Genomic DNA, 26,824 nt, shown 5'->3' on the forward strand with positions numbered 1-26,824 from the left:
GTCCTTAGAATGTAATCTTAGATTGTCATCTTCCCCAGGTTGGGCTAAGAGCTTTTGGATTTCTGTTTTATCTTCAAAAATCCCTGCTTGTCACCTGTCAAGGAGGAAGCCTGAGTCTTCAGGCTTTGAAATGAGCACTGCAGAAGAGCAAAGTGCTCACACCCCGTTTCTCTCCCCTCATTATTTCTATCACTTGTAGTGTTGTTCATTGTCCCAGAGGAGAGGTGGTGGCTCCCTGATGTTAAGCTCCTTGGGCCTTTCATGTTAAGTTGTTTAATATTTATGTGCTGAGAAGCATGGACACAAATTGTTCCTGGTAACTGACATGCTAAATCTATAAAATAGAAGAGAAAATGTGTCTTACAAAATAGTCTGCTGGTTGGAGAAGTACCTTCTTTTTTGGTTTTACTCTAGTGTGAGTTCTCTAATTCTCCTGCCAAGAATCTGATGCAGGGATGAAAATCATCAATATTTTGTACAAACATTGGTATAAAAAATTCAGTGGAAATAAGATCTTTTTGAACAAAGGAGGCCAAATGATGGTCTCTATGAAGAGGAGACACAGAGCGTATTCTATGGATTGTATAATGCTTCAGAAAGCATTAGTTTGTGACCCTGAGTTACTTCAGACATATGGTTAGATGCCACCAGACAGGCTGGGGAATATATACAGCAGACCGAGGCTCTGTGATTCAGGCCCGCCCCCGACCTGAGCCGTGGGGAAGCAGAGAGCTTGAGACAGGGGCCTCTTGGCTCTTGATGACAGCACCTCAGCAGGGCCTGACCCAAAGAGGAACCCAATAATGCAGAACTGGATTTGACTCTGCTTGGGAGCAGACCTAAAAAATGTCATCAAATAGAATTTTTCTCCTATTCCTAATGGGAGACAGAATGAAGCCAGGCTGTCATTTTTCACAGGCTGTGCTTAAAATTTTATTTGAAGTCATGAAAATACTGCAGAAGAGACTGAGTTTTCCATGTAGTTGGGTATCATCACCTGCACCAGGGAAGGTGGCCTCTAGGGAGTGGCAGAGATGCTGGTGCCAGCGGAGAGGTGGACAGGGACTCACTTTACTTCTGGCAGCAACTTCTAGAGGCAGAAAGCGTGAGTGAGAGTGCTGTGCCTCTCCTGAGTCAGTGACAGCCTGGGGAGGAAGTGTCAACTGTGTACCCCAGCTGCCTTCAGAGTTTTTAGAAATTTGTAAGAAAATTAACTTCCAATCGAGAGGGAGATCTGGTAATGCCAAGATTAACACTCTAGTAAATGATTTTCCAGTCTTTCTAAGTGAAAGATTTGACATGGAAGTAAAAGGATCTTTCCTGTCATGTGATGGCATTCCTGTCACATGCCTTTGGGACATCACCAATCTCGGACATGAATATATTATAGCCCAATGGTTTAGAGGTTGTCTTAGTTACTTTTCACTCATTGCTGGGACAAAATACCCAACACACAGAATGAAGGAAGGAAAGGTTTACTTACCTCCCAGTCAGTGGAGGTTTCAGTTCATACTCAGCTGGCTCCAAGGCATAGGGGCACATGGAAGACTGCAACCATTCATGGTGGCAGCAAATAGCAAAAGAGCAAGAGCAAATGGAAGGAGTAGTGGTGACAATGGCAACAGTGAGTGAGTCTGTATCCCTTATGCTACATCTTGGCTATCTGTCCCTGTCTGGGTGTAGCACTCACACCCCTAATCCCAGCAGCACTCATACCCATAATCCCAGTGGATCATGAGTTAATCACAAACTCTAGAAGCTCACCCCATGATTCACATGGTGCTTTGGGGGGACAACTAGAACATCACAGAGGTTCATCCGCTTATTTTTTGAATTAGGAATTCACTGTTAGCGTCTTTGTACAGGGAAATAAATCTCCAAAATCCCTTTCAAGTTCTCATGCCCTGTGTCTCTGATTTCTGGTATCATAGAGCTGGTGTCTTAGTGTCCCACTATCCTCACAAAACTAGGGTATCCAAAGTGACATAACTAACAACAACAAAAATTAAACTTGATGTTTCATTTCAGGATGATGAAATTAACCAACAGAGCCAGCTGGCTGAAAAGCTCAAGCAGCAGATGCTGGACCAGGATGAGGTAAAGGGTGCTGTAAATTCTTTTCTACACAGTGTTTTTAGTACTCTGTATTCGATGTTTGTTCTAGAAATTTAATTTGTAAAGAATTTTTTTCAAAATCTCTGAATCATTTGGAAATTTCGTAGTAGATTTCCTTTCAGTGCCTGTTACAAGCTGATTTGAGTTGAATTTAGAAAATATATGTCTGCCTTTGTAGAGGTTTGAGGTTTTCAGAGTAAATAGCTGATGTTTACTTAGTCCTGAAAAGGCAGAGACCTCTGGCTTTGGGCAAGCACCGTTCTACCTCCTCATCACCAGCAGCGCTGTGCCTCTTTGTCTTTGCTATCAGCTGGCACTGGTCTTTAACAGGACCATGTTCTCCTGCTGTCCTGTAAGGGGAAAATAAAGCTCAAACCCAAATCAAATGTAGAAAGTAGAAAAGGAGAAAGCAAAGAGCACAGGGCCCCTGTGGGGTGAGTATATATTTGATACTCTGAAAAGGAGGCAGATCGATCCTGGTGGCATTCAGTTATTCAGTAAATGCCTTTATTACATTCTGTTTTGCCAAGTATTTCACAAGTAGGTACCTAAACAAAAGACAGCCCACCGATCTCTCAGACATTGATGATCAGTAATTCTCTTGCTGAGCGTCATCTAAGCGTTTTTCTGGTTCATTGTTAAAACGCTGTCAGTTGGGTCGCATGAGGCGTTGAGAGCAGATGGCTTGGCTTGACGTGCCCAGCCTCGGCCCTCCACGGACGTAGCTGTCTCTGTAACCATTTCCTTCCTCTCCGGTTTGTTCTGTGTTCCCCTTCATTTCTTCAGTGCAGTGATTATGGCCACTTCTCTTGGCAATGTTTAGTGTTAGACTTGGCTGCATACTCACCTGATTTCTCCTGGAGGTTTTGCATGGGCTTAGTGTTTTCTGCCCACTGCCTCTCATTCTACTCCTTTGCGTCCCCGGCATTGGTGGAACTGCTTGGGATAAACTTCCTTTTCCTTATAAGGAAAATCTTTTAACATTTTTCTTTTTCTTATAGTATTGAGGCACTATCTCTGTTTGCTGTAGGAAAATCAGAAAATGATAATAGTAAGACTGAGCGTGGTGGCGCACGCTTCTATTCCCAGCTCTTGGGAGGCTGTAAACAGGTTGATCACTACGAATCCGATCTAATAGTGAGACCCTGACACTCTGGAGACCCTTCCCTAAGATGCAAAAGAAAAGAAAAAGGAAAAAGAAAAAGAAAATGATAATAGTAACAAATGAATAAAAGCATTCATTGACCCAGGTGTCTGTGTTTAACTAGTGCTCATGGTGTGATATGTCCTTCAGTATATGCATGATGTACTTTAATGATCGATTGCTTTTTAAATACAGTTTTAAGGGCCAGCCAAAGAGCTCAGCGGATTAAAGTGCCTGCAAGCAGGCACAGGGGCTGGGGATTCGATCCCCGGGCCTGCCATGCCAACCCCACCCCTGAGGTACACTGAGACAGCAATTGAGACTGGGCGTGGTGGTGTACACTTGTAATCCCAGCTCTTGGGAGGCTGTAAACAGGCGGATCACTATGAATCTTATCTGCTAGTGAGACCCTGAACACCCTGTAGACCTTTCCCTAAAGTACAAAATAAATAAATAAATAAATAAATAAATACAGTTTTAGTTAACTTTAAAATCAACTTGTTACAGTGTGAAATCATGATAATACTTTTAAAAGCTACAGAAGTAGTTATATAACCCTCAGAAATTATTCCCCTTCTTTTGTTTGCAATGTGGAATAACTAATCAGCTACAGTATACAGTGATTTGTGATGTATAATTCATTCTTTGACTTAGCATATACAGCTTTAATCTAAAAGAAAAAAAGAAGCTGTCATTGTTTCTCTTTTTAATTTTGGTTTCTTAGGAATAGGTTTTTAAAAAAATGTATTTAGTACAGGGCCTCACTCACTGCACAGCTTGGGCTCCTAGTGATCCTCTTGTTTTCAGCCTCTGCAGCGCTGGGATTACGGGTATGCGCCACCACACCCAGTCTCAGTGGCCAGCTCAGTGCGCCTGGAGATAGAGCCAGTGGGCACGCAGTCCGGGGATCAAACCTCTGTCCCTGCACTTGCCTAAGCAGGGCTTAGTCCACTGGCTCTTAAGGTTTTTTTTTTTTTTTTTTGTGGTACTAGGGGTTGAACTCAGGATCTTGTACTTGCCAGCCAGGCACTTATGCTGCTGAGCTATCTCCCTGGCCTGATTAGATTTTTAAAATAATTTCAAAGTAAATAACATCTGTAATATACAGTAAGTAGAGTTTTCTGTCATCACTAACTTTTCCAAAGTGCTTTCCTATATCTGATTTTAAAAATTACATTTGCTTTGGATGGAGCACCATTTAAATAGTGGATTCACTGGTTTCACACTGTCCCGTTTCCCCAGCTTTTAGCTTCCACAAGAAGAGACTATGAGAAAATACAGGAGGAGCTGACCCGTCTCCAGATTGAAAATGAGGCAGCCAAAGATGAGGTCAAAGAAGTTCTTCAGGCGCTGGAGGAGCTGGCTGTCAATTATGACCAGAAGTCACAGGAAGTGGAGGATAAGACAAGGGCCAATGAGCAGCTGACAGATGAGCTGGCCCAGAAAACGGTTGGAGCACTTCTATCTGGGCGGGACGTCTTGGCTGCCATTTTTGTACCTATATTGATGTTTGTTGATAAAAAATGTACAGGAAAGCAGTTGACTGAATGCTTATTCAGTGTTAAATTTTACTGTATTACTTGAGTTCTCTTAAATAGTTGAATAGTTTCTAGAAATGACTTTAGTACACTCATCCTGGAACTACCTATCACAGCTGTTTTATGTGCAGAGAATTTATAACAACAGTAAGGTTGCCATGTAGAAAGTCAAGAGAGTGCAAACTTTGAAGCTAGAAAAATCTTGGATAACGTTTTGACCTCACAACTCTTAGGCCATGATCAAGACATTTGAACTTCTTAAGTATTGATTATTTTATCTACAAAAAATAGATAACATGGTGTGAGAATTGGTGATAGTTCCCTAACGCCCTCAGCACCGACCTGGGCACATACTGCGACATCAGTCCCTACACCTGAAGTGTTGTTAGGGTTGGGTAAGGGTGGGGACCCACCAAGGAATGAACTTCATTCTAGCTTACACCCCCCGAAGGAAATCCCTCTCTCCAAAGCTGCTTCTTGTCTTAGTCATTACCTTTAGGAGCCAGGTCCTAAGCTGTCCCTGTTTGTTGGCTGTCCTATTGTAATGCAGGGTTACAGTCTGCACATTTCCTTATTTTCAGATCCTCGCAGTGAAAGACATGGCGGTGAGCTGGGTCAGGCAGCAGGGAGAGTGGGCACTGGGCAAGGTGGCTTGCAGGGGGCTGTGTCGTTTTCTTCTCAGTAAGTGGGTGGTGAAGCTAGGTGACTGTCACCTACTGCCCTTGACACCTGCCCAGTGGCCTGCTATCATGTGAGCACAGTCAGCCTGCTTTGTGACAAACATCGAGTCCTCCTGGGTAAGGAGAGGCAGCAGATGCAGTGGGAAAGAACGGATTTGCCCACCCGGGAGCTGATAGGAAACACTACTGTCTTGGTACATTCAGCTGCATGATGGAAGACCTTTCTCATGGCTTCCTGAGGTGGGACAGCTGCTTCTATGAATTGAAAAACTTGAAATAAGCAGTTGACCATGCCAAATAAAATAAAATAAATCTATTTAGAAGTCACTTAGGAAAGGAGACATAAATCTTTGCTTAGTGTTTTCTGCAGAAATCTTTCAGCTAGATTCTGATATTTGCTCCTCAAAGCAATGAAACATTTTCTAGAGTGCAGTTCTTATTTTCTCTCAAACCAAAGTATTATTAGACTGCTGAGGTCTAATATATACATCTGAGGTCTCCTTTTTTTGGTGTTTATTTGCGTATTTCACCGACTTGGGAAATTATCATCTGCTATGTAAACTGCTTTAGACTACTGTTTTTAGTCAGGTCATTAAAAGAATGTGCTAGTGAATTAACTACATATAGGAGAATTGTAAAAATGTCTTTGAATTAAGCTCTCTAGCTTTAGCAGTAGGGAGATTATTCCTTATTCCTAGTATAAATTTGTCTAAATTTATACTAGGACATCAAGGGATGGCTTTTCTGTTGATGTTGAGAGGAAAAATGTATACCTTTTGGTAATATGTGTGAAGGATGGAAAAAAGATGAGTTTTCTCTTTGGGAAGGAACTTTTGTTGTGTTTCTTTGAGCCATGTTATTGCAGATCCATTTATTATTGTGAGATAGGTGGGAATCTGGAGGTGGCCCAGGGACCAAATTTGTTTAGGGAGGGGGCATCTGTAAGTGTGCTCAGTCCCTGAACTAAATCCAGGTGAACTGAAACAGAACATCTGGCATGTAGGAAGAAGATGAGAGGAAATATATACATCTGAGGTCTCCTTTTTTTTGGTGTTTATTTGCATATTTCACCGACTTGGGAAATTATCATCTGCTATGTAAACATATAACATACCTGGCAATACAAAGTAATTTGGTGATATGATTAAATCATATCAAAGAATGCAATATTGCATTACAATTTGCCTTAAAAGGACTCGTATTGAAACCATAAGAAAATGGTAAAAGAACTCCATCCTACATGAAGCTACTATACTTTGTAATGTTGCATATTGGAAATTGGTGGACAACTCTTTTAATTTGTTTTTTCAGACTACCCTGACAACCACGCAGAGAGAACTGAGCCAGCTGCAGGAGCTGAGCAACCACCAGAAAAAGAGGGCTACTGAGATCTTGAACTTGCTGTTGAAGGATCTGGGGGAGATAGGTGGAATTATTGGCACCAATGATGTGAAGACTGTAAGTGGGCTTCTTCCACCCTCTTATCTTCTTTGCCTACATTTACTGTTGTATGATTCTGAGTTATCCTGAGTTCTCTTAAGTGTCTAGAGGTTGGCACTGTGCTTAGCATGGACCACATGCTGAGAGACTCTGGAATGAATGAAGAAAAGACTGACTGAATGACTGAGTGTTGGGGTGAGGGTGAGAAAAATAATTTGCCTTTCAAATTTATGGATGCTCTTCAAATCTTGGTTGGTTTTATGTGAATTGGTTTATTCCTCAGACTTATTTGCCAATGTCACAGACGTTTGGAGTTGGATTGCTTAAGTAACAGTTGTAGTCTCAGAATATTGCTTGTTTCCCCTAAGAACTCAGCACAGTAAAAAGTCTCAAACAGATCAATATGAATTAGGAAAGTTTGCATCCAATGGTAATAGAATTCTAACAGTGGTTTAAGAAATAAAAACATTTAATTATCCATAATATGGGAAGACAAGAAACTTCGCATTCCGTGGGGTTGACAACACCAGGACTAATGGGCAGAGACTCGGATGCTCCAACCCAGGCTACTACATCTGAATCTGCATTTTAAGTACTCCCACTGAAGTTTGATAAGCAGATTTTGATTCAGTGAAGTACCTCAACAGTGTCAAGCACTCAGCCCTTTTCTCTATTTCATTTCTGCTGTTCTCATCTTGTTACACAGCAAGGAACCTTAGGATTTGTGTCACAGTAGCAAGACAGCTGCTATAGCATCAGTCATTACATCCACACTCAACAACATCCTAAGCAGGGTGGGCTAAAAAGGCTACTTCCATCCAAGAGGGAAATATATACCATAAGTCTCTAGTAGACAGACCCTTATAGATCATTGGCCAGAACTGAAACTATGACCACACCAAACTGTTAGACAAGGGAAGCTGGATAAGCAAAAGTGAATAGAATTACTATAATTGGCATAAAATGATCATTGTTAATCCCCTGGAGTTGTACACACTGGGTTTCCTGATGGCAAGGAAGAGAAGTGGGGAGGAGGGTGGTATGGAGTTTTCCAGAAGCTGATAGTAGAGGGAAAGGGGAAAATAAAAATACTGTTGGCTAATAATAGTTCACAGTTTGCTACAGTGTGGAGATGTTATTGTCATTAACACAAAAATAAAGTGGAGACATCTTTAAAAAGTTTTATTGAGGTATAAATTAGAATTAAAATGAGTTTCACATACAGTAGTCCCTCACTAATCTTGGAGGATATGTTCCAGACACCCCAACGTTCCAGACACCCCTGCGATAAGTGAAAATCAGCTAAGTAGCAACGTTATATTTTAGTATTTGTATGTATTTTAAGGCTTTATAAACCCTTCCCACACTCCTATAGACCTTTCCCATACTTTTAAAAACATTTCTAATGTTCTTAACCATTTTCTAAACTCATAAACCAATGTAATTTTAACAACTATGCATACCGTACGGTACTGCAAAATGTCACGATATAGCAAAAAATCCGTGATAAATGATTTAGATTAATGTTTTTTAAAAACTCATAAAACTGTCTGTAAAAGCCAAACTGTGAGATAGCAACAGGCTACTGAATTTAAAATAGTTTGGGAAGTTTTGACACACATATGTATGCATGAAACCATGACCAACTCTTAAGAAAAGGAACATTTCCACTGGACCTCAAAGCATGGGGGGCTATTTCTGGTTTCTATCTTATTTCACTGGTCTAGGCTTTATGCCAATTCACAGTATTTTGTTAATTATGGCTTTAACATAATATACCTTGTAGTTATTATTGATAGACGTGTGTTGAGTTTGCCAAGTTGGGAAGCGATGGTATATTGCTTACCTTCTCACAGATCCCTGAAATGGAATTTTTTGAGTTCAGCCATTTTGCTTTTAACAAGGACGAGTTCTCCACCAGTTTGCTTAGTGGGGACACACGGGTTGCGATTTGGGATTGTTAAAGCCTAGAAATGCTTCTCAAGCTTAGGTTTCCATTTATAAATTACTGAGAAATAGAGTAGCCCTTGGATGGTGTGCCGGGCGTAGCCCTCTTGTAAATGTGATCATTCTTTCAAGGAACCTTTATTGTAATTGAATATTTCATGAATCCTTGTGTATGAATTTAATTTTAGCACAGCATTCTCAGGTTCTATAGGGTTAATCCTATTAAGTTCCAGTTCGGTGACTTTATATTTGAGGATTTAATTTTTAGAACCATATGTTGGTGTTGAGCAATAAAATCCTGACATTGGGTTGATTAAATGGCCCTCACAATATGAAGGTGGTATTGATTTATGAGATGTTGGCGCCTGGTGCAGATAATGATAAAGGAGGTATTTTTATGCTATTTTTAAAATAGAGCTGATGAAAATGCTAATGAAATCAAAGCGTGTCTGGGTGCTCTGGCATTAAAAAAGAAGTCCTTACCTTTGGGAATCTGAAATATGATTGAGACTATTTTTAAAGACTCGATTGGATGTTTTTGTGGTTATTTTAGGATTCTAGAATTTGGATGCCCTAGTTAATTTTATTGATAATGCTCACCTATAAGTCATCATATTCATAAAGTCCTCTTTTCTTATAATTGTGACTTGATTGTTTGGGCAGTGAGAGCTAACGGGAGTTGTGGGAAGCTGGGCAACTTGGTGCATTCCTCCTTCTTCATTTTCCTACTTTGTGAAATGACAGCTCGATGCCAGATATAATCTCAAAGCTATCAGCTTGGAAATTCCAGGACTTCAACATATATTTGTTATATTTATCATAACAGATACAGGTATTGTTCTTATTGCTTATGACGGTTGGTTGATACAGTCAATTGATACAGTCATTACTCTGACATAGGAAAAATCTCTTCCAGTGACCTATTTCAGTTCTTTTAAGGTCCCTCCTGATAGGAGTCCAGGGAGGACAAAGAATGGCTGTTAGAGACTCCTTCAGCCCTCACTTCTAGGATACGATGAATCTGAGCACCCAGGAAATAACAACTACCCCCCACTCCAGTATCTTCCTACCTATCTTCCTACCTCAGTTCTGTCTTGAAACGTTTCCAGGGTCCAGGCAGTATTTCATTTAGTCAACAGAACGAGATGAGCCTGGTGTTACTTTATCCATGTGTGTTAGTTAGTCCCCTCCTTCATGTACCTCATCCCTGCCTGTGTCTTAAAACAAAAATGTCCTGAAGCCTAGCCACGGATTGCATAGAAGTGAGGGAAACAAGGATAGTTAGCAAGTTTCAATGACAATAAAAAGTCGAAGCTGAGGTAGAATGAATGAAATGCATCACATCAGTCGCTGGATTTTCTTCCAAGTCACATTGATTTCTTTTAGTTTGTTCTAAGTTTTATGCCTTAAGTGTAAGCGCTCACCTCACTTGCATTTTACTTGGCTTAGGAGTGGAGTTGTTCCTCGCACCGCACAGTCACAGAGACGTGGGGTGGTGACAGGGTGACTCCCTCCACCTAGCCAGGTGAGGGCCGGGTGCACCTTTCCATATTTCACGATAGTGTGGTCTTTCCTGTCGTGCCGGTCCTTGGTCCTGGATCACATTGCTTTGCAGGTATCTGGACATGTCAGTCCCTGGTGAGTTAGAAATACCATTTCAGGAATAAACTCTGGTCATTAGTTTTGAAATAGCAGTGCCCTAAAATTACTGAAAACTCTTGAACATGAAATCACTAAATACATAAACTGTGTAGTAGTCAGAAACTTTATTTGGCATATTGCTTTTCTTTTTTTTTTTTTTTTTTTTTTTAAAGTATTTGGGACAGGGTCTATGCGGTCTACAGGTTCCCAGTGCACAGATCAGACAGAGCGATTCTCCTGTTTTCAACCTCCCAAGTGCTGGGATTACAGGTGTGCGGGTTTTTCCTCATCAGGCATGGACTCAAAATCTCCTTTTATGTGTCTCAGGCATAGGGGCAAGCTTCAGAAATCATAGTCTCTTTGCAGAGAAAGAAATACCAGCTCTCATTGTTGAAGAATCCAATCATTATATGCATACACATTTACTCTTCCTCCACTTACCCGGGACCTGGCGCAGGAGATGAAGTGTCCTACCTGGCCAGTCCCAGAGAACATGGGTTCATGCTCTTCCTAGGGTGCCCAAGCTCTCTCAGTCATCAGCATTTTTCCACCAGAGCCGTGAACATTCTTTGTCCTTCCCTAGAAGCTGGGTCACGTGTGGGACACATCTGGTCAGGTATAGGAAGGTGATTTTCATCCTTGGTCCATGGTAGACCAATGAACAACAAAGACAGAAGAACAAAGCTGAATTTAAGTACTGCAGGCTTTTTTTCACCTCAGTATCTTAGTACTTTGGAATTATAAAAACAATTTAAGGAGGTAGCCAGTGTTTGGCAGTCGGAGATATAATGCACCTGGCTTAGCTAGACCTTCACAACGGAAGAGTCATAACTGATGCTTGTGTTTCATTGCTGTTACTGGTGGATGTTGATGTCACAAATAACTACTGTCACTGAGCTGTGGCAAGCTCCTTGCTGTATTTAGCACTATTGAGTGTACTTCGTATTTGCTACTGATTTTCAAGGATGATAGTGAATTTTATGCTGCCAGCTCTTAAATGTTTGCTGAACAATGTTGAGGACAACATGACACAAGTGGCAGTGGGAATGAATATACTGCAGGATATCAAAAGTCATGGTTGATGTCATTGTTTTGAGCCATTTGAAGCCGGCTTCATGCAACGGGTGTCCTGCCCCGCACTCTTTTCCTGAGGTGCTAGGCTGCCCTCTGGTGGGTAATAGAAGTACACACGCGGTTATTGAGTCCATTTGGGCTGCCTTCCAGGGTTTGTAAGGCTACCATACACAGCGCCCCTATCTCAGCAAATGGGTTTCCGTCCTGAAAGACGTGCTACAGCAGCTGTCCCTCGCTTATCGCGGAGGTTACAGTTCTGGACACCCCTGCAACAAGTGAAAATCCGCGAAGTAGCGACATTATATTTATTGTAGTATTTATATATATTTTAAGGCTTTATAAACCTTTCCCACACGTTTAAAAACTCTCTCTCTCTCTCTCTCTCTCTCTCTCTCTCTCTCTCTCACACACACACACACACACACACACACACACACACAAATGATGTACAAAAGGACCTTGTGCTTGCCAGGCAAGCACTTATTCCTCTGAGCTATCTCCCTGGCCCACTTCTAATATTCTTAACCATTTTCTAAATTTGTAAACCTACATAATTTTAACAACATACCTATACTGTACAACACAGTGTGTATTCATTCGCTAAAGAAATACATACTGTAAACGGTGTTATTTATTTATTTATTCATGTATTTAGGACAGGGTCCACAGGGCTTACAGGGTCCCACTATGCAGCTCGGACTCGTAGTGGTTCAACTGTGTTCAGCCTCCCATGTGCTGGGATTACAGGCGAGTGCCACCACGCCCAGTCTCAACCCCCATCTCAGCACGCTCTGGGGGTGGGTCCGGCACAGCAGAACTGGGATTGAACCAGAGCTGCTGCGCTCTGCCTAAGCAGGCGCTTTAGTCCCCTGAGTTATCAGGCCTGCCCGGTGTATTTTATTTTGATTTAATATTATTTTAATGTTAGAACTACCATTTTTAGGAGCGGGGAGATGGCTTTGTGGAATTAGTGCTTCCCTGGCAAGCACAAGGGTGTGAGTTCAATCCCTGGTTCTGCCAAAAAAGCCCCCAAAACCCAAGACTACCATTTTTAATATATTTTTGCATATTTTCAAATTTTTTAGGTAAAAATCATTAAAACCATAAATACTACACATATAAATACGTATACAGTACTGTACACTACTGCAAAATACTGAGATATAGCAGAAAAGCCTCAGTAAATAATTTAGAAAACCTGTGAAACAGTGAGTCTGAGAATGTCGAACCGCAAAATAGTGAGGGACTTCTGAATTGTGGTTTCTAGTACAGCTCTGAAACTTAGAAGCCAGTTGTGTGCAATGCAGGAGTGCTTCCAGAATTTTCTAAAGGTAGCTTTAGAGTGAGGTTTGTCAAATGATCTTAACTAAGGAGTTAGACAACTGAGTCCTGGAAAAAGCAGGCGTGAAAAAGCAAGAAAAAATAGACTGGCAGCAATGAAAAACCATGCAGAGAAAAGCCTTCATCAGGAAGGAAGTTGGCATGACTGGCACCTTCCTAGTCACCAGATTCTCTGTGTGAGGACCATGTAGCAAGTTCTTTCAGTTTCAGTCATTTCTTCTAGAAACATTGAAGGCATCGGGCTGCTGCTCCTCACGAATGAGCAGAATATTGAGAGCATAATTGAAATATTGACTTGAATTTTTATAGGGATTAAGGGTCACTTGTAGGAACATTAGATCTCTCTCTCTCTCTCCCTCTCTCTCTCTCTCTCTATATATATATATATATAGTAAGACATTGAATAATTTGTCAGAGTTATTTTCTTTTTTCAAATCTTCAATGTGTTTGTTTTCATTTGATGTCCTCTCTTATTTTATAAATCAATTGCAATAAAAAATCTGATTAACAGCATATTTGGTAGAGGTATTTTGTTGGTATTTTTACCTGTGATCCAAAGAACTGGGGGTTGAATGTATAGTAATTTTCACCGTTCCCTATGATTAGAGATTCTCAGTCAAAAGTCTGTGGACATCCTAAAAGTCCCTGGTCTGGCTTTGGAGCTGAGCGGACCTCCAGACGTTGCCCGCCATATCTGCATTTGTTGCGGGCAGTAATTGAGTGTGTTTCCCCTGTGGTCAGTTGGCAGATGTGAACGGGGTCATTGAAGAGGAGTTCACCATGGCCCGCCTGTACATCAGCAAGATGAAGTCAGAGGTCAAGTCCCTGGTGAACCGCAGCAAGCAGCTGGAGAGCGCTCAGATGGATTCCAACAGGAAGATGAACGCCAGCGAGCGGGAGCTGGCGGCCTGCCAGCTGCTCATCTCGCAGGTGCGCCGCCCCTGCCCTCCCCTTAGCCCCAGCCCTGTGCTCCCACCGCACCATCTGGAGCAGCGCAGGTGCTGGGTACCCGGATGCTCGGTGCGCCTTGCTTGACGTAAGCCCGGCCTCCTCTGCCAAGGACAGCCCAAGTTTATTCTTAAGGCTAGATTTTGCTGTGTGAAGAACATCAATTTTTCATGAGTCACTTTTCTTTTTAAAGGATGTATCTTTATATTTCCATCTTTTGATGGATGGATAGATAAATTAGGTTTATATGATATATGTTCAAGAGCGATAGAATCTCTGAAACTATCAACATTCCTACATATTTTACTTTCTACTGTAGGTACAATTAAAGATACAGAAACTTCTGCTACTGTTAATTTTAACAGAATTAAGTATGCTAATCATGGGATTGGAGTCATGAATAAGTATTTTTAGCAATATGAAAATAGTAGGGCTGGCCAGATAGCTCAGCGGATTAAAGCGTCTGCTTAGGCAGACGTCTACAAGGGCCAGGGTTCGATCCCCTTCATGCTCCTGCCCCCGCGCCCGCGCCCGGGACGCGCTGAGAAGACAATTGAGACTGGGCATGGTGGCATGTGCCTGTAATCCCAGCGCTTGGGAAGCTGAAAACAGGAGGAGCATTATGAATCCAATCTGTATAGTGAGAATCTGTAGACCCTCTACTAAATACATTTAAAAAAAGATAGCAGTAGCAGGTAAAATTTTGTTGTTTACTGTGTATCATAACTGCTATCTTACTTGATCTTTTAAAAAGTTTTGGTAAGAAGATTGTAGTACTATTCCTCTTTTTTCTGATATGGAAACTGAAGCTAAGAATAATTTTTTTTTTTTTTTTTGGCAGAACCGGGGATTGAACTCAGGGCCTTGTGCTTGCCAGGCAAGCTCTTATTCCACTGAGCTATCTCTCCGGCCCCTGAGACTAAATATGTTGTCTGAACACGTGCAGCCAGTGCGGAATGGCAGCCCTGGGACCCAAACCAAAGCGCATGTGAACCCAAAGCCTGGGTCTTGAAGATTTTTTCAAGCCCCAGTGCACATTTTTTGTGCTCAGTGAACAAAATTGCTCCTCTTTCCTTAGAGTGATATTTCGTTTTAGCAAGGTAGCGTCAGAAAACAGCAGCTCAGTTTCTTGAGGTGCTGGGCTGTCTAAGCTTGCCACTTGGACTTGAGGTTTCCACAACTAGCTCCGTTGTGTGGATTTGTAAGAAGCATGAAAACAGCCAGTCATTGGGAAAAGAAATACTAACATGTGCTGGTGTTAATGACACTGAAAGACAGAATGATAATATGCTTCACTTAGTCAGGTAGCATAGTCAGTAACCACAGAAACGTGTCCAACTTCCTTGTCTGAAGTGGAGGCACCAGGGTCAGTCTTATAACTCACAGAGTGAGCAAAGCTACACTGAAAAGATTATTCAGCACTGCCGTGTGACACTGAAGTTGGTAAACTCATGTATTGTTGATAGTATAATTTGGCCAATCTTTTTAGAAAGCACCTGGGAAATACGAAACCATAAAAATTGAAACATATTTTGGAGCAGTAATTTCACTTATACTCTTCTTGGTAATGAAAACAAAAAATTATTTCATATGTTATTATCACTTCTTGATTAAAAAATTAAAAGCTTACATGAAAATTATTGAATATAGCATCATTTTATGTTATGCTAAAATAAATTACCCAACTATCCACTGATGGGCTAATAACAAGCCTACATGGAAGAAAATTATGAAGCTCATATAAAAAAAATCTATAAACCTAACCACTGGAAAATATTGCATAAAGTAAAATGAAAATGTAGAACTATATCTGTGCTATGTTTTTCAACTTTGAAAAATACATTTTTCTACAGCTAAGATGATATGTAAGGGGAAAATAGTTGGTAAGTTTGAGTGGTTGATGGGTGAAATTCATGCCACTTTTCTAGACTTGGTATATATTTTATATTTTATGACTATTGTGATATATAAAGCACATTTTTATAACTAATGAAAGTTGAGGAGAAAAGCAATAAACCTTAGGGAGCAGTGCACCTCAGTTTCTCTCTCTCTCTCTCTCTCTCTCTCTCTCTCTCTCTCTCTCTGGTATTTTAGGGAAGGGTCTACAGGGTGTTCAGGGTCTCACTACTAGATCAGACTCCTAGTGATTCTCCTGTTTACAGCCTCCCAAGTGCTGGGATTACAGGTGCACGCCACCACGCCCAGTCTCAATTGCTGTTTCAGTGTGCCCCAGAGGTGAGGCTGGCATGGCAGGCCTGGGGATCGAACTCCTGGGCCCCACACCTGCTTGCAGGTGCTTTAGTCTGCTGAGCTCTTTGGCCAGCCCTATCAGTTCTGATTTTAGATCTCCTGTGATTCCAACGGTGTGGACCTAGGTAGTTGTGCCTATAGTATTTGAGGGCCAAGGTGAGGACAAGAACAGTCTCCTCTCCCTTCCCCTTTCCTCCCATGCCCTGCTGTTCCCTCCCCCCCCCTTGGCTTCTCTTCTCAGCTGAACATACCGGTTCCATGTCTGGCTGTACCTGTGCTCCCTGTGAGCTGATGCTGGCACTGGCTCACCTGTACTCTGTGTAAATGAATGAGGTCAAGTGGCCAGACCGTGCTGACATAGGTACATGAGATCCAAGTCAAGAGGACTACGCAGTTTTGGGGTTAGGTTAGAAAGTCCTTTCTGTGTTAGCAACAAGCACAGTTTGCCATTAGGTATGACTCTGTTGTGCTGTGATTTACACAGTCAAGGATTCAATAGTTATTTTCTGGGGTTCAAAAGTAATTGAAACCTGGGATCTGTTTTCTGACATGAGCTAAAGAATCTGTTGGAATATTTCCAGTATAAATGCTATCTTCTTTGTTTACGTGCATCCTCTTCCCAAGAACTATGCTTATCAAATAATTACTCTAATGGAAGTGCGTTTTCTGAAGCAGTGATGTCATCAGAACACAGTCCGCAGGATCTTCTTGCTTAAATGTGAACTCCTGAGATCTGAAGGGGAAGCAGGCTGTGTGTTTTATCTGTGTAGGACTCCCACTGCCCCTGTTCAGCCATTGAGATTCATTCATTCATTCATTCATTCATTCATTCATTCATTCATTCATACATTCATCCAGGGGCCGGGGAGATGGCTAAGTGCAATAAGCACCTCCCTGGCAAGCGCAAGGGCCTGAGTTCAATCCCTGGTTCTGCCCCCCCCCCCCAAAAAAAAGGAATTATATTGGGGCTGGGGAGATGGCTCAGTGGAATAAGCACTTCTCTGGCAAGTGCAAGGGCCTGAGTTTGAACCCTGGTTCTGCCAAAAAAAAAACACAAAAAACAACAACAAAAAAAAAACCATACATGCATCCATTCATTTTTCCACTAGCATTTCTTAAACATATACTCTATGTCTTCATGGAGCTAACAAGTAAAAAGCAAAGAGAAAATAAGTCTTGTCCAGTGCTATTAGGAAATGTTGAGGTGTAAGTGGTAAGACACTAGCCGAGGGGGTCTGTGGGAAGGGGTGCTTCTCAGAAAGGGAAGTATACAATGCCAAGTCACTGAGATAAGAGTTTGTGTGTGTGCAGGACAGAAAACATACATAATTTGAAGGTTGAATTTAGTGGTGCATGTCCAGGAAATGAGGCTTTCAACCTGGACGTTTTCTTTTTTTGTGGTACTGGGGATTGAACTCAGGACCTTGTGTTTGCCAGGCAAGCACTTATTCTACTGAGCTATCTCCCCAGCCCCCAACCTGGACATTTTCATAGCTCCCTTTTCTTCCCTGCCGCACATCTTACCACAGCCCTGGGAGTCACACGTAGGGCCTCATGCATGCCAACCACACGCTGTGCCACTGAGCCACACTCCTGGCCAAGCAGCACCCTTATCTATGAGAAGGGAAACCAATGTGGGCTTTGGTTCCCCCAGATCTAAGGTTAACAGAAGATGTACCTTCTGGTGTCGGGGCTGAGGAACTCAGGACAGGGTAAAGAACAGCGCCTCTGTTGTAATTTCCTCTCTGACAGTCCCAGACAGGCCAGGAGGGCCACTTGCCAGTTGTTCACTCTTCCCTTTGACTTGTTTTCTTGTTTAAAGCATGAAGCCAAGATCAAATCTTTGACAGACTACATGCAGAACATGGAACAGAAGCGGAGACAGCTGGAAGAGTCCCAGGACTCCCTCAGTGAAGAGCTGGCCAAGCTCCGGGCCCAAGGTAAATATATCTGACTACATTGCAGGTGTCAAATGCTCGACCTAAATAAGGCATACTCCAATTGGCTGGAGTCACACTGTTTAGTTTTGTTCAATTAAAGCATTTCGAGGTCTTTTGAAATCAATAGCACAACTATAAGAAAAAAGAAAAAGAGAAACTTCTAAAAGGCCAGTGCAACTCAGAATTTGCTCATCTTCACGTGGTTGCTCAGTCTACCCAGATATCCCAGTAGGAATCTTCCTCAACCCCACCATCACCCTCTAGTCAGTCACCAAGTTGTATTCCTTCAACCCTCCAGGTTTCTTGCAGGTCTGCTTTTTGTTTGTTTAGTGCCACCATCTAGGAGAACTGAGGTCTCCTGGGGAAACCTGTCCTCTACCTGCTCTGAGCTGACCACCATGCTGTGTCCCAATTGACAGTGTTAACATTTAGACTCCATTTTGTGCCCAAACCCTGTGCCTCAGCCTCCCCTCAAATTCCATTGCTCTTAATGCAAAGGCTGAGCTCCCACCATGGCTAGCCTGGCACCCTCTGCTCTTGAATGAGCTCTTCCTTTTGACAGTTGATATCTGCCAAACAGGAAACAGCTTCATATATATGAATATGTAGGCTCAGAATTCCAAGAGTAAGTACCGATGCAGAACTGGGACAGGATTAAGAGTGTAAGCATGTATAATGTGAGACCAAACACATTTATTCTAGTTTGAAATAAAAATACAGTTGTTTTGAAAGGCAATTTAAATAATCAACATTTCCTCATAACTTTTTTTTTTTTTTTTTTTTTGGTGGAACCGGGGATCGAACTCAGGGCCTTGCTCTTGCCAGGCAAGTGCTTATTCCACTGAGCCATCTTCCTGGCCCCTTCCTCATAACTTTTGATCCTCAAATCTCAACTATTCATTTCAGAATTTTATTTATTTATTTTGTGTTTTTAGCAGAACTGGGGATTGAACTCAGGCCCTTGCACTTGCCAGGGAAGCACTTATTCTGCTGAGCTATCACCCCGACATCATTGCAGAATTTTAGATCAGGCAAAACAAAGCACCTATTAAAAAAGAAAGCAAGGAAAAAAGCCACCTAAATGTTTAATGTTAAATAAATTTTAATGTAACATCTTTTTTCATATTGGAGCTAAAATATGTAAGGGTGTGCAATAATACTGGTGATACAGTTAGATTAGAAATCGTTGCACAAAATTTTATCTTTATTACGTTTATAACTACTAAAACCAAATGGATTCTTGTGCTCCTAGAAATATTCTTTTATTTATTTATTTATTTATTGATTGATTGAAGGAACTGGGGATTGAACTCAGGCCCTTGTGCTTGCCAGGCAAGCACTTATTCTACTGAGCCATCTCCCCGGTCAGCTCCTAGAAATATTCAAAATAGTTTTCATGGGGTAGTAGGACTAGTGATTATATTACCCTTTTTAAAAAAATCTCCTTTATGGATTTTGCATATTTATTTGCTTAGTAAATACATTTTATTTCAAAAAAAAAAAGTTAATCTACTGTCTTTACTTACAACTTTGTAATACTTTCTGTGCTAAATGGATGTTAGGAATAGGCCTCACTACAAAAAAGGGCACATGGAAAATAATTCTTTCCTCATATTGATGGTTCCCTCAGTGTTGCCACTGAGTAGAAATAAAACCAAAAAGACCTGAAGTAGAGTGGACCTGACTAGAGAACAAGCAAGGATTAAAGTGACGCCACTGTCTCACGCAGTTCTGTTCCTGTCTCCCACTCCACAGCTGTCCCTCGCACTTGCACAGGGTACTTGGAGACCTGGGGCCACGCAACCCCAATTCACAGGGACCTCCTGTGGAATCGTGGAGTGCTGTGCTGTATTTCCCTTTCCCTTGATCTCAGTCTTAGATTGTTTTCTTGTTCCAGATTCTTAGAAAATAAACAGCCTCCCCATGGGAGGTAAATTGGCTCTTTCTGGAATTCTACCGGTGGCATGAGTCCAGATGCCACCTAACATTCTGAGAGCGCTTTATGATCTGCAGAGCATGTTTGTGTACATGACCTCGGGGTTGCTTTTGGAGGCCAGGTGGGAGTCAAGGCTTGCAAAGTGTGAGGCGAGTGGAGCCAGGGTGCTGTCCTGGGGACGGCTTCCACCTAACGTCTTTTGCCCTGCAGTCACTCCTCTCCCGAGGAGCCCAATCTGGACACTAAAGCAGCACTACCCAGGAGGTCAGCCTTGGGATTAGCCCCTGGTTTCTGTTGGGAGGCCCCTTCCTTTATGCCCTGGCTGTGATTGGCAGTGAAAGCTGCTTTTTCATTGTATTGCCATTTTTCTTGTCTTTTGCCTTTTTATTTGTTTTTGGGTGAGTCCTATCAGTAATCTTAAATCATCACTTAAAATTCACAACAGAAAAAATGCACGAAGTCAGTTTCCAGGATAAGGAAAAGGAACATCTGACGCGGCTGCAGGATGCTGAGGAGATGAAGGTGTGTACAGTTGCCTTCCCACCAGGCCGAGGGCGAGCTCTGCGCGTTTGCGCTGGGTTTCTTGTTCTAGGAAAGTCTGTCACCTTCAGGCCCATGGAGGTGGGAGAAGGGAGGGCCCAGGGCTAGGCATTCAGAGCTGTTCCTAGAGTGTGACCTGGCCTGGCCTGGCGTGAGACGGTCAGCCGCACACTCTCCAGAGAAAGGCATCCACAGACAAGGTAGTGTTGCATTAACACCTTTGTCTTCCCTGTTCCAGAGTCATAGGTAAAGGGTGGACTCCCAGCCCTGTGTGGGGCACATTGTTGAGATGACCTTCTGAAGACATATATTCCCTCCCTCACCGGGTGGGAGGAAAACTTTCCCTTCGCTTTTGTAAAGAAACACTTCCAATTTGAGTTTCCATCTGACACAAACTGATCTTTACTGGTCACATTTTAATTAAGAAAGGAAAAATATGGGAAAGATGACTGAGAAGTAAGGCTTTCAGATGAGAAAGATGCGATAGAATTTTGACTAGTTCTCAGCAGACTATAAGGCTTGTGGAACAGAAGGCTGCAGTTAAAGTGTGGCCCTGCACCAGCCCACGCAGAACCAGACGAGCCCCTCTCCTCTCCTCAGTGCGCTTTGGTATGCAGGTGTCCCAAGGACACTATCACAGGGCCACAGTAGTGGTGGGCTGGGTTGTGGCCTCAGCTTTACAGGTGAGAAAGAGCTTGTGGCTCACACAGGCCACATGGTTCATGTGAGGGGTCACTTGGGTAGTAAGTGGCTATGTGTTGACTAACCTGGCTGGATGGCCATGTGGCTCTGGCAGGCTACAGAAGGTCGGGGGAACTTTCTGTTCAATCAGGGGGCTGATTTACTTCGAGGGCCTACTCAGTTTTATTACAGATCTTTGGGCTGTGCTGTCCCAATAAAGCAAGGCCAGGTGCTGAGGGCACAGAGCCAGAAGCTTGCTTTGTTTCGGGGCCTGACATCGAGGGAGGTAGATCCAGATCCAGGGCTTGTCATGCTGTGGGCTGGGTGCCAATGAGTGGATGACACATTTCTCCTGGCCTGGCTCACAGAGGGCGCTGGAGCAGCAGATGGAGAGCCACCGGGAAGCTCACCAGAAGCAGCTGTCCAGGCTTCGAGACGAAATTGAGGAGAAGCAGAAAATCATTGATGAGATTCGGGAGTGAGTTGGCGGGGGGCTTGCAGGGCATGGAGGTAGCCATGGCTCAGTCCTCTTGGGCCAGCACGGGGGCATTTGGCCTTTGGCACAGGGCCAGTGCCCTCACTCTGGGGCCTCTGTGCTCCTCCGTGGTGTCACCTTGGGCTGGGCGTGCTGCCCTGAGGTCTGTTCTCCCATCTGGAGTCCAGCCTTCTGGGGCTCTGGGGAGGCAGGTGGCAGGCGAGGCCAGCTGCGCCCCTTGTCACACTCCAACCTGGGGCAAGGTCACATTATTGGCAACTCTGCCAGCAGACACCTGCCCCAGGTGATGAGGCTGTGTGAAAGTACAAGAAAAGCAACTGGGCCTGACCTAGGGGTTTGGATATGTTCATAACTTCCAGAGAAGACAGCTCTTGCCACTACTTCAGCCCAACATGCACCTGTTCACTGCACCACACAGCCACCCGGTCACCTATTGCAGTGCCGTGGTCCATAGTGCTAGGATGGATCCCTGCAAGTCAGCCCGGGGGACTCTCCCTTGTGGCTGTATCCCTGCATTGGTGGGGCTGCAGGGGAGCCCTGCTCCATAACACAGCCTCCCCGCTCAGCTCGGCCTTTACCTTGTTTCATAGGCAGCTCAAGTCTCCCAGCCCTGAGGGCCTCTGGGTTCCCTTCTGGGGCTTCTTAGTGATTATGCACAGTGGATTCCCTCGGCAGTCTCTGAGCCTTTTGTGGAATATTGTTTTTGAATGCTCCCAATGAAAAGCATAAGATTACAAAGAAAACAATGACAATGAAATGTCATTCCATCCCCTGATACCCATCCCACTTGATCAAGACTTCCCTTCCTCTTCCTGTAGATGAGGAAACAGGTTTCCATTTGAGAAGCAAGGTTACATTATTTTACTTAAGGTCATATTGCTAAACAGGAATCAGATTGGAGTTAAGAGTTTAATTCTCCAGACTACTGATCCAGATCTCCTCTCTGTGTACACGAGCTGTTTGCACAGTGCATTTGCACCATGGAAGAGCTAAATGGCAGCTGAAGCAAAAGCTCCATGGTGGGGTGGGCTCTGTGCACACATTCGGCCGAGGGAGGACAGCGCTGGGCATCCCTTTCCCCTTTTCCTTCTAGGCCTCCCCCGTGCCACCTCTCACGATATGCTTCTTTTTTGTTCATTATTCTGATGAATCAACCTTGACATATTCAGCTGGGAGAGAGAAGGAGGAGGGGGGAAAGCAGGTGAGAAAGAGCAGGGCCCGTGAGCCAGCTGGTGGATGGGGAAGCTTCCTAGGTCTTTGCCTTTCAAATGGACCCTAGGCTTCCCTTCATGCAGCATATATTCTGTTCCATTACTGTTATGAGATAGGGACGCACTAAAGGTCTGGTGCCTACTGGGCTCATGTGTTGACCAAGAGCCCCAACCAGATGGCGAGCTTAGGTTTTCCTTAGAGCCCAACTCTGCTGTTCATCATTCCTCTCTCTGAACGCCTCCTCTTGGGTCACAGAATGCAAGTTGTCCCTGCCTCATCCAGGCACTTGGACTTGGGAGATGTGGAAGACAGGTCACCATGGCCAAATAAGGCTACCCCAGGGGATTTTTGTCATCTGTGTAGTCCAGGAAACAGACAGATTCTAAGGGGACACTTTTGTGTTCTAAAACATCAGCCTTTTCTCAGTGTATTACTGTCCCCGGAGGCTCTTACACATAGCCAACTATCCGTACGTCCCCAAAACCTTTGTTTCATGCCCTCTCCACGCTCCCCAGAAATTAGTTTTCACTTGGACAGTGAAGATGCTGTGAGGTTCTTCTCTGATCCCTCAAAATCCTCATGAATTGCTCCCTTTATTGCACAGAACTAATGGGGTTGGAACAGAACCACAGTTTTAGCTGGATGACTCAGAGTTTGAGACTGATTTGGAATATATTGCTTTTCCTCTCAATTTCAGTTTGAATCAGAAACTGCAACTGGAACAGGAGAAGCTCAGTTCTGATTATAACAAGCTGAAAATAGAGGACCAAGAGAGAGAAATGAAACTGGAAAAGCTCTTGTGAGTGCACGTTAAATATCTCCTGTTCTTTTTCATCCCTGGGAGGTCATAAACACTCTACTTTCCTGATTCTGAGACCCAGATATTCCAGTTAGATGGAGCTAATTTAAAAACAGACCACACTACTTGTGTGTGTGTTGGCTTGTTTAGTTGATTTATCTGTAGATGCAGGTAGTCGCTGCCTCCTTCTGATTCCCTTTTGGTGGTTGATGAGTCTATTTTGTGTTTCAGATTGCTCAATGATAAAAGGGAACAAGCCAGAGAAGATCTTAAGGGCCTGGAGGAGACAGTGGTGAGTCCACGTTCCCTACAGCTCATGTGCAGGGCCCAGACTAGTTTGTGCACTGCTGAATTGCTTGTCAGGACCTTATGTGCCTCTTTCTTTTTTTTTTTCTTTCTTTCTTTTTTACATTTATTTTGTGTGTGTGTGTGTGTGTGTGTGTGTGTGTGTGTGTGTGTGTATGTATGGCCAGCTCAGCCCACCTGGGGGCAGAGCTGGCTGGCATGTGGTGCTGGGGGATCGAACCACGGTCCCTGTGCTTTGCCAAGCCTGTTCCAAGTAGGTGCCTCAGACCACTGAGCCATCTCTCCAGCCCTTTGTACCTCTTTCTTAAGTATCATTTTGGACCTAAAACATCCTGTGAAACAGTGGGGTTAGTAGAATTTATTCCCCAGCCTTGACACAGTCCATCCTGAGAGCTGTAACCCTAGAGCCTACAAGTAAGACTTAAACCAAATCATAAACCCTTACCTGCATGTCAGACACCACAGCCCCTGCACTTTGTGGTCCTGCCCCTCCATGTTCAGCAGATACTCACTGAGCAGACTGTAAGGGCTGGCCTTGTGGGGGCATGGAGGTACCAATCAATGGTGTAGGTGAGACCCTGCCTTCACAGAGCCTGCTTGAAGCGGGGACAGACACAGTGAAGGGCCACGAGCAGTGGCTGCCCCCCCATTTCCCTTTGTGATGTTTCAGTTGCCTGAAGTCTACCAGTTGCCTAAAATATTACAGTAATGCAATGAAGAATTCAGATACTTTGACAGAAAAACTGTGTGTATTTAGTTTTTCATATGGTTTATTATTACAATTGTTCTTTTTGTGTGTGTGAAGTAGGGTCTTGTTTTACAGTTCAGGCTAGTCTTTTTTTTTTTTTTTTTTTTTCAGAACTGGGGATTGAACTCAGGCCCTTGTGCTTGCCAGGGAAGTGCTTATTCTACTGAGCCATCTCCCCGGCCCTCAGGCTAGTCTTGAGCTCACTCTGTAGTCCAGGTGGGCCTAGACTTTGGCAATCCCCCTGCCTCAGCCTTCTGAGTTCTTGGATACTAGGCATATACCACCATGACTGGCTACCATTATTCTATTTTATTATATTTTTAAAAAATTATTATTCATATTATATTATTATTATTATTATTATTATTATTATTATTATTATTACTATTTTGATGTATTTGGTACAGGGTCTCACTATGCAGCTTGGACTCATAGTGATCCTCCTGTTTTTTGGCCTCCCCAGCTCTGGAATTACAGGTGTGCACCACCGTGCCCGGTCTCAGCGGCCAGTTCTGTGCGCCTGGGGCTGGGGCCAATGTGGCATGTGGTGCTAGGGATGGAACCCTGGTCCCTAGGCTTGCCTAAGCAGGCACTTAGTCCCCTGAGCTATCTCATTGGCCCTCCATTGTTCTATTTTATCATTAGTTATTAACCCTTTATAAATTAAAATGTATCATAACTATGTAAGTGTAAGAAAAAAATAGCACAGATAGGATCTGACTTTCTCTGTGATTTCAGGATCTCTGGGATCTTAGAATCCCCAGGTAGATAAGGGTGGAGCTACTGTGCTGTGTCAGATAGCTGGAGGGGTTGTGCTTGGAGGAGACACTGTGAAAAGGTGTCATTGGAGTAGAGAATTGAAGAGGGCAGAATAAGCCAGGGCTGCTTCTTGGGAAGGCATCCCAGGCGGAGGCAGCATCTTCTATCCAGGCCCTTAGGAGGGCACAGGCTTGGCACAGTGGGGGCAGCACAGGGGTTGCCATGGTTGCAACTGAAAGATGGGTGGACGATAGGCAAAGAGGAGAAGGCTGTGTGGGTGCAGCCAGCGAGGCTACTGAAACCTGCAGGGAGTTGTGTACCTTGGGGGGGGGGGGCTCAGTGTTGGAAACTCTGTCATACATTGCTGCCCTCCTCGGGCCAGGTTGCGTTTCAGCCATGCTATGGGCTGCTTCCCTGGCTCTGAAGGGCCTGAGCTTCCTTCTCCATGAGCACCGAGCACACCCCTCAGCCTGGGCTTGAAGACAGCCACTCCACCATTGGCTCAGTCGATGAAAGATGAGTTAAGACTCGTACACGAGAAGCTCCGCATGCAGCCCTCCATGCTGGCCCCGTACAGGCTGTGTGAAACCGAGTGGGTCTGAGCCAGGGACCAACAGCCTGGGGACCCAGCAGGAGGCAGGCAGTGGCTCGCTTCTGGCTGCTGCACCCTGGCTCCTGTGCTCCTTTGCACTGCTCCTGAGGGCCAAGGAGGGAACAGGCACAGCATCAGGATGGAAGGAAGGTGCTGGTGCTGAGAGGAAGTAGGGAAGTCTGTGGGGAGAGGGGTTGTTGGGGGACCTCAAATGAGGCCACAGAATTCTTCGTCTACACCTCTTTGACTAGATAAGTGGCACTCATAATTATAGGTAATTACAGAAATTCAAGAAAATATGGAACATTGAAATTTCACTATATTCCCAGCAGCTCAAGATGAACGGTACTCAGGGTATGTTCCTCTTTATCCCACAAGTCCCGGCGCTCCCCCAACACCCATGCCCTGCGCAGTTGTTCCCTTTCTTATCCCTACCTTCATTGCCCTCATACCCACAACTCATTCATGCACAGATGCACGCAGGTCACCCAGGTACACATGTGTGCCCACATGGCCGTTCTCACCCCTCAGCCACACTTCTCCATGACCCGTAGTCCTGCACCGTCGTCCACGCACGTGGTGCACGCTCATGTAGTCTCCCATATGTGGCCACTCACAGGCTCACTCATGATCACACTTTCTTGCTCATACACACAGGTCACCCGTGGGCTTGTTCATTCTCACGCTTACACTCCTC

General features: G+C 43.8%; 1 protein-coding gene across 1 annotated transcript in view; it reads left to right on the forward strand.

Moving 5' to 3' along the window:
- Positions 1 to 26,824, forward strand: part of Kif5c (kinesin family member 5C) — a 161,596-nt gene that overhangs the window by 108,721 nt on the left and 26,051 nt on the right. The window contains exons 13-21 of the mRNA XM_004636649.2: positions 2,029 to 2,097; positions 4,502 to 4,708; positions 6,789 to 6,935; positions 13,662 to 13,850; positions 17,941 to 18,058; positions 20,440 to 20,516; positions 21,584 to 21,693; positions 23,621 to 23,722; positions 23,954 to 24,014. Coding sequence (XP_004636706.1) covers positions 2,029 to 2,097; positions 4,502 to 4,708; positions 6,789 to 6,935; positions 13,662 to 13,850; positions 17,941 to 18,058; positions 20,440 to 20,516; positions 21,584 to 21,693; positions 23,621 to 23,722; positions 23,954 to 24,014 — 1,080 coding nt within the window. The remainder of the gene's footprint in view (positions 1 to 2,028; positions 2,098 to 4,501; positions 4,709 to 6,788; positions 6,936 to 13,661; positions 13,851 to 17,940; positions 18,059 to 20,439; positions 20,517 to 21,583; positions 21,694 to 23,620; positions 23,723 to 23,953; positions 24,015 to 26,824) is intronic.

The sequence above is a fragment of the Octodon degus genome, unplaced genomic scaffold (genome assembly GCF_000260255.1).
Source record: "Octodon degus isolate 3935 unplaced genomic scaffold, OctDeg1.0 scaffold00082, whole genome shotgun sequence".
In the NCBI taxonomy this organism is placed as follows: domain Eukaryota; kingdom Metazoa; phylum Chordata; class Mammalia; order Rodentia; family Octodontidae; genus Octodon; species Octodon degus.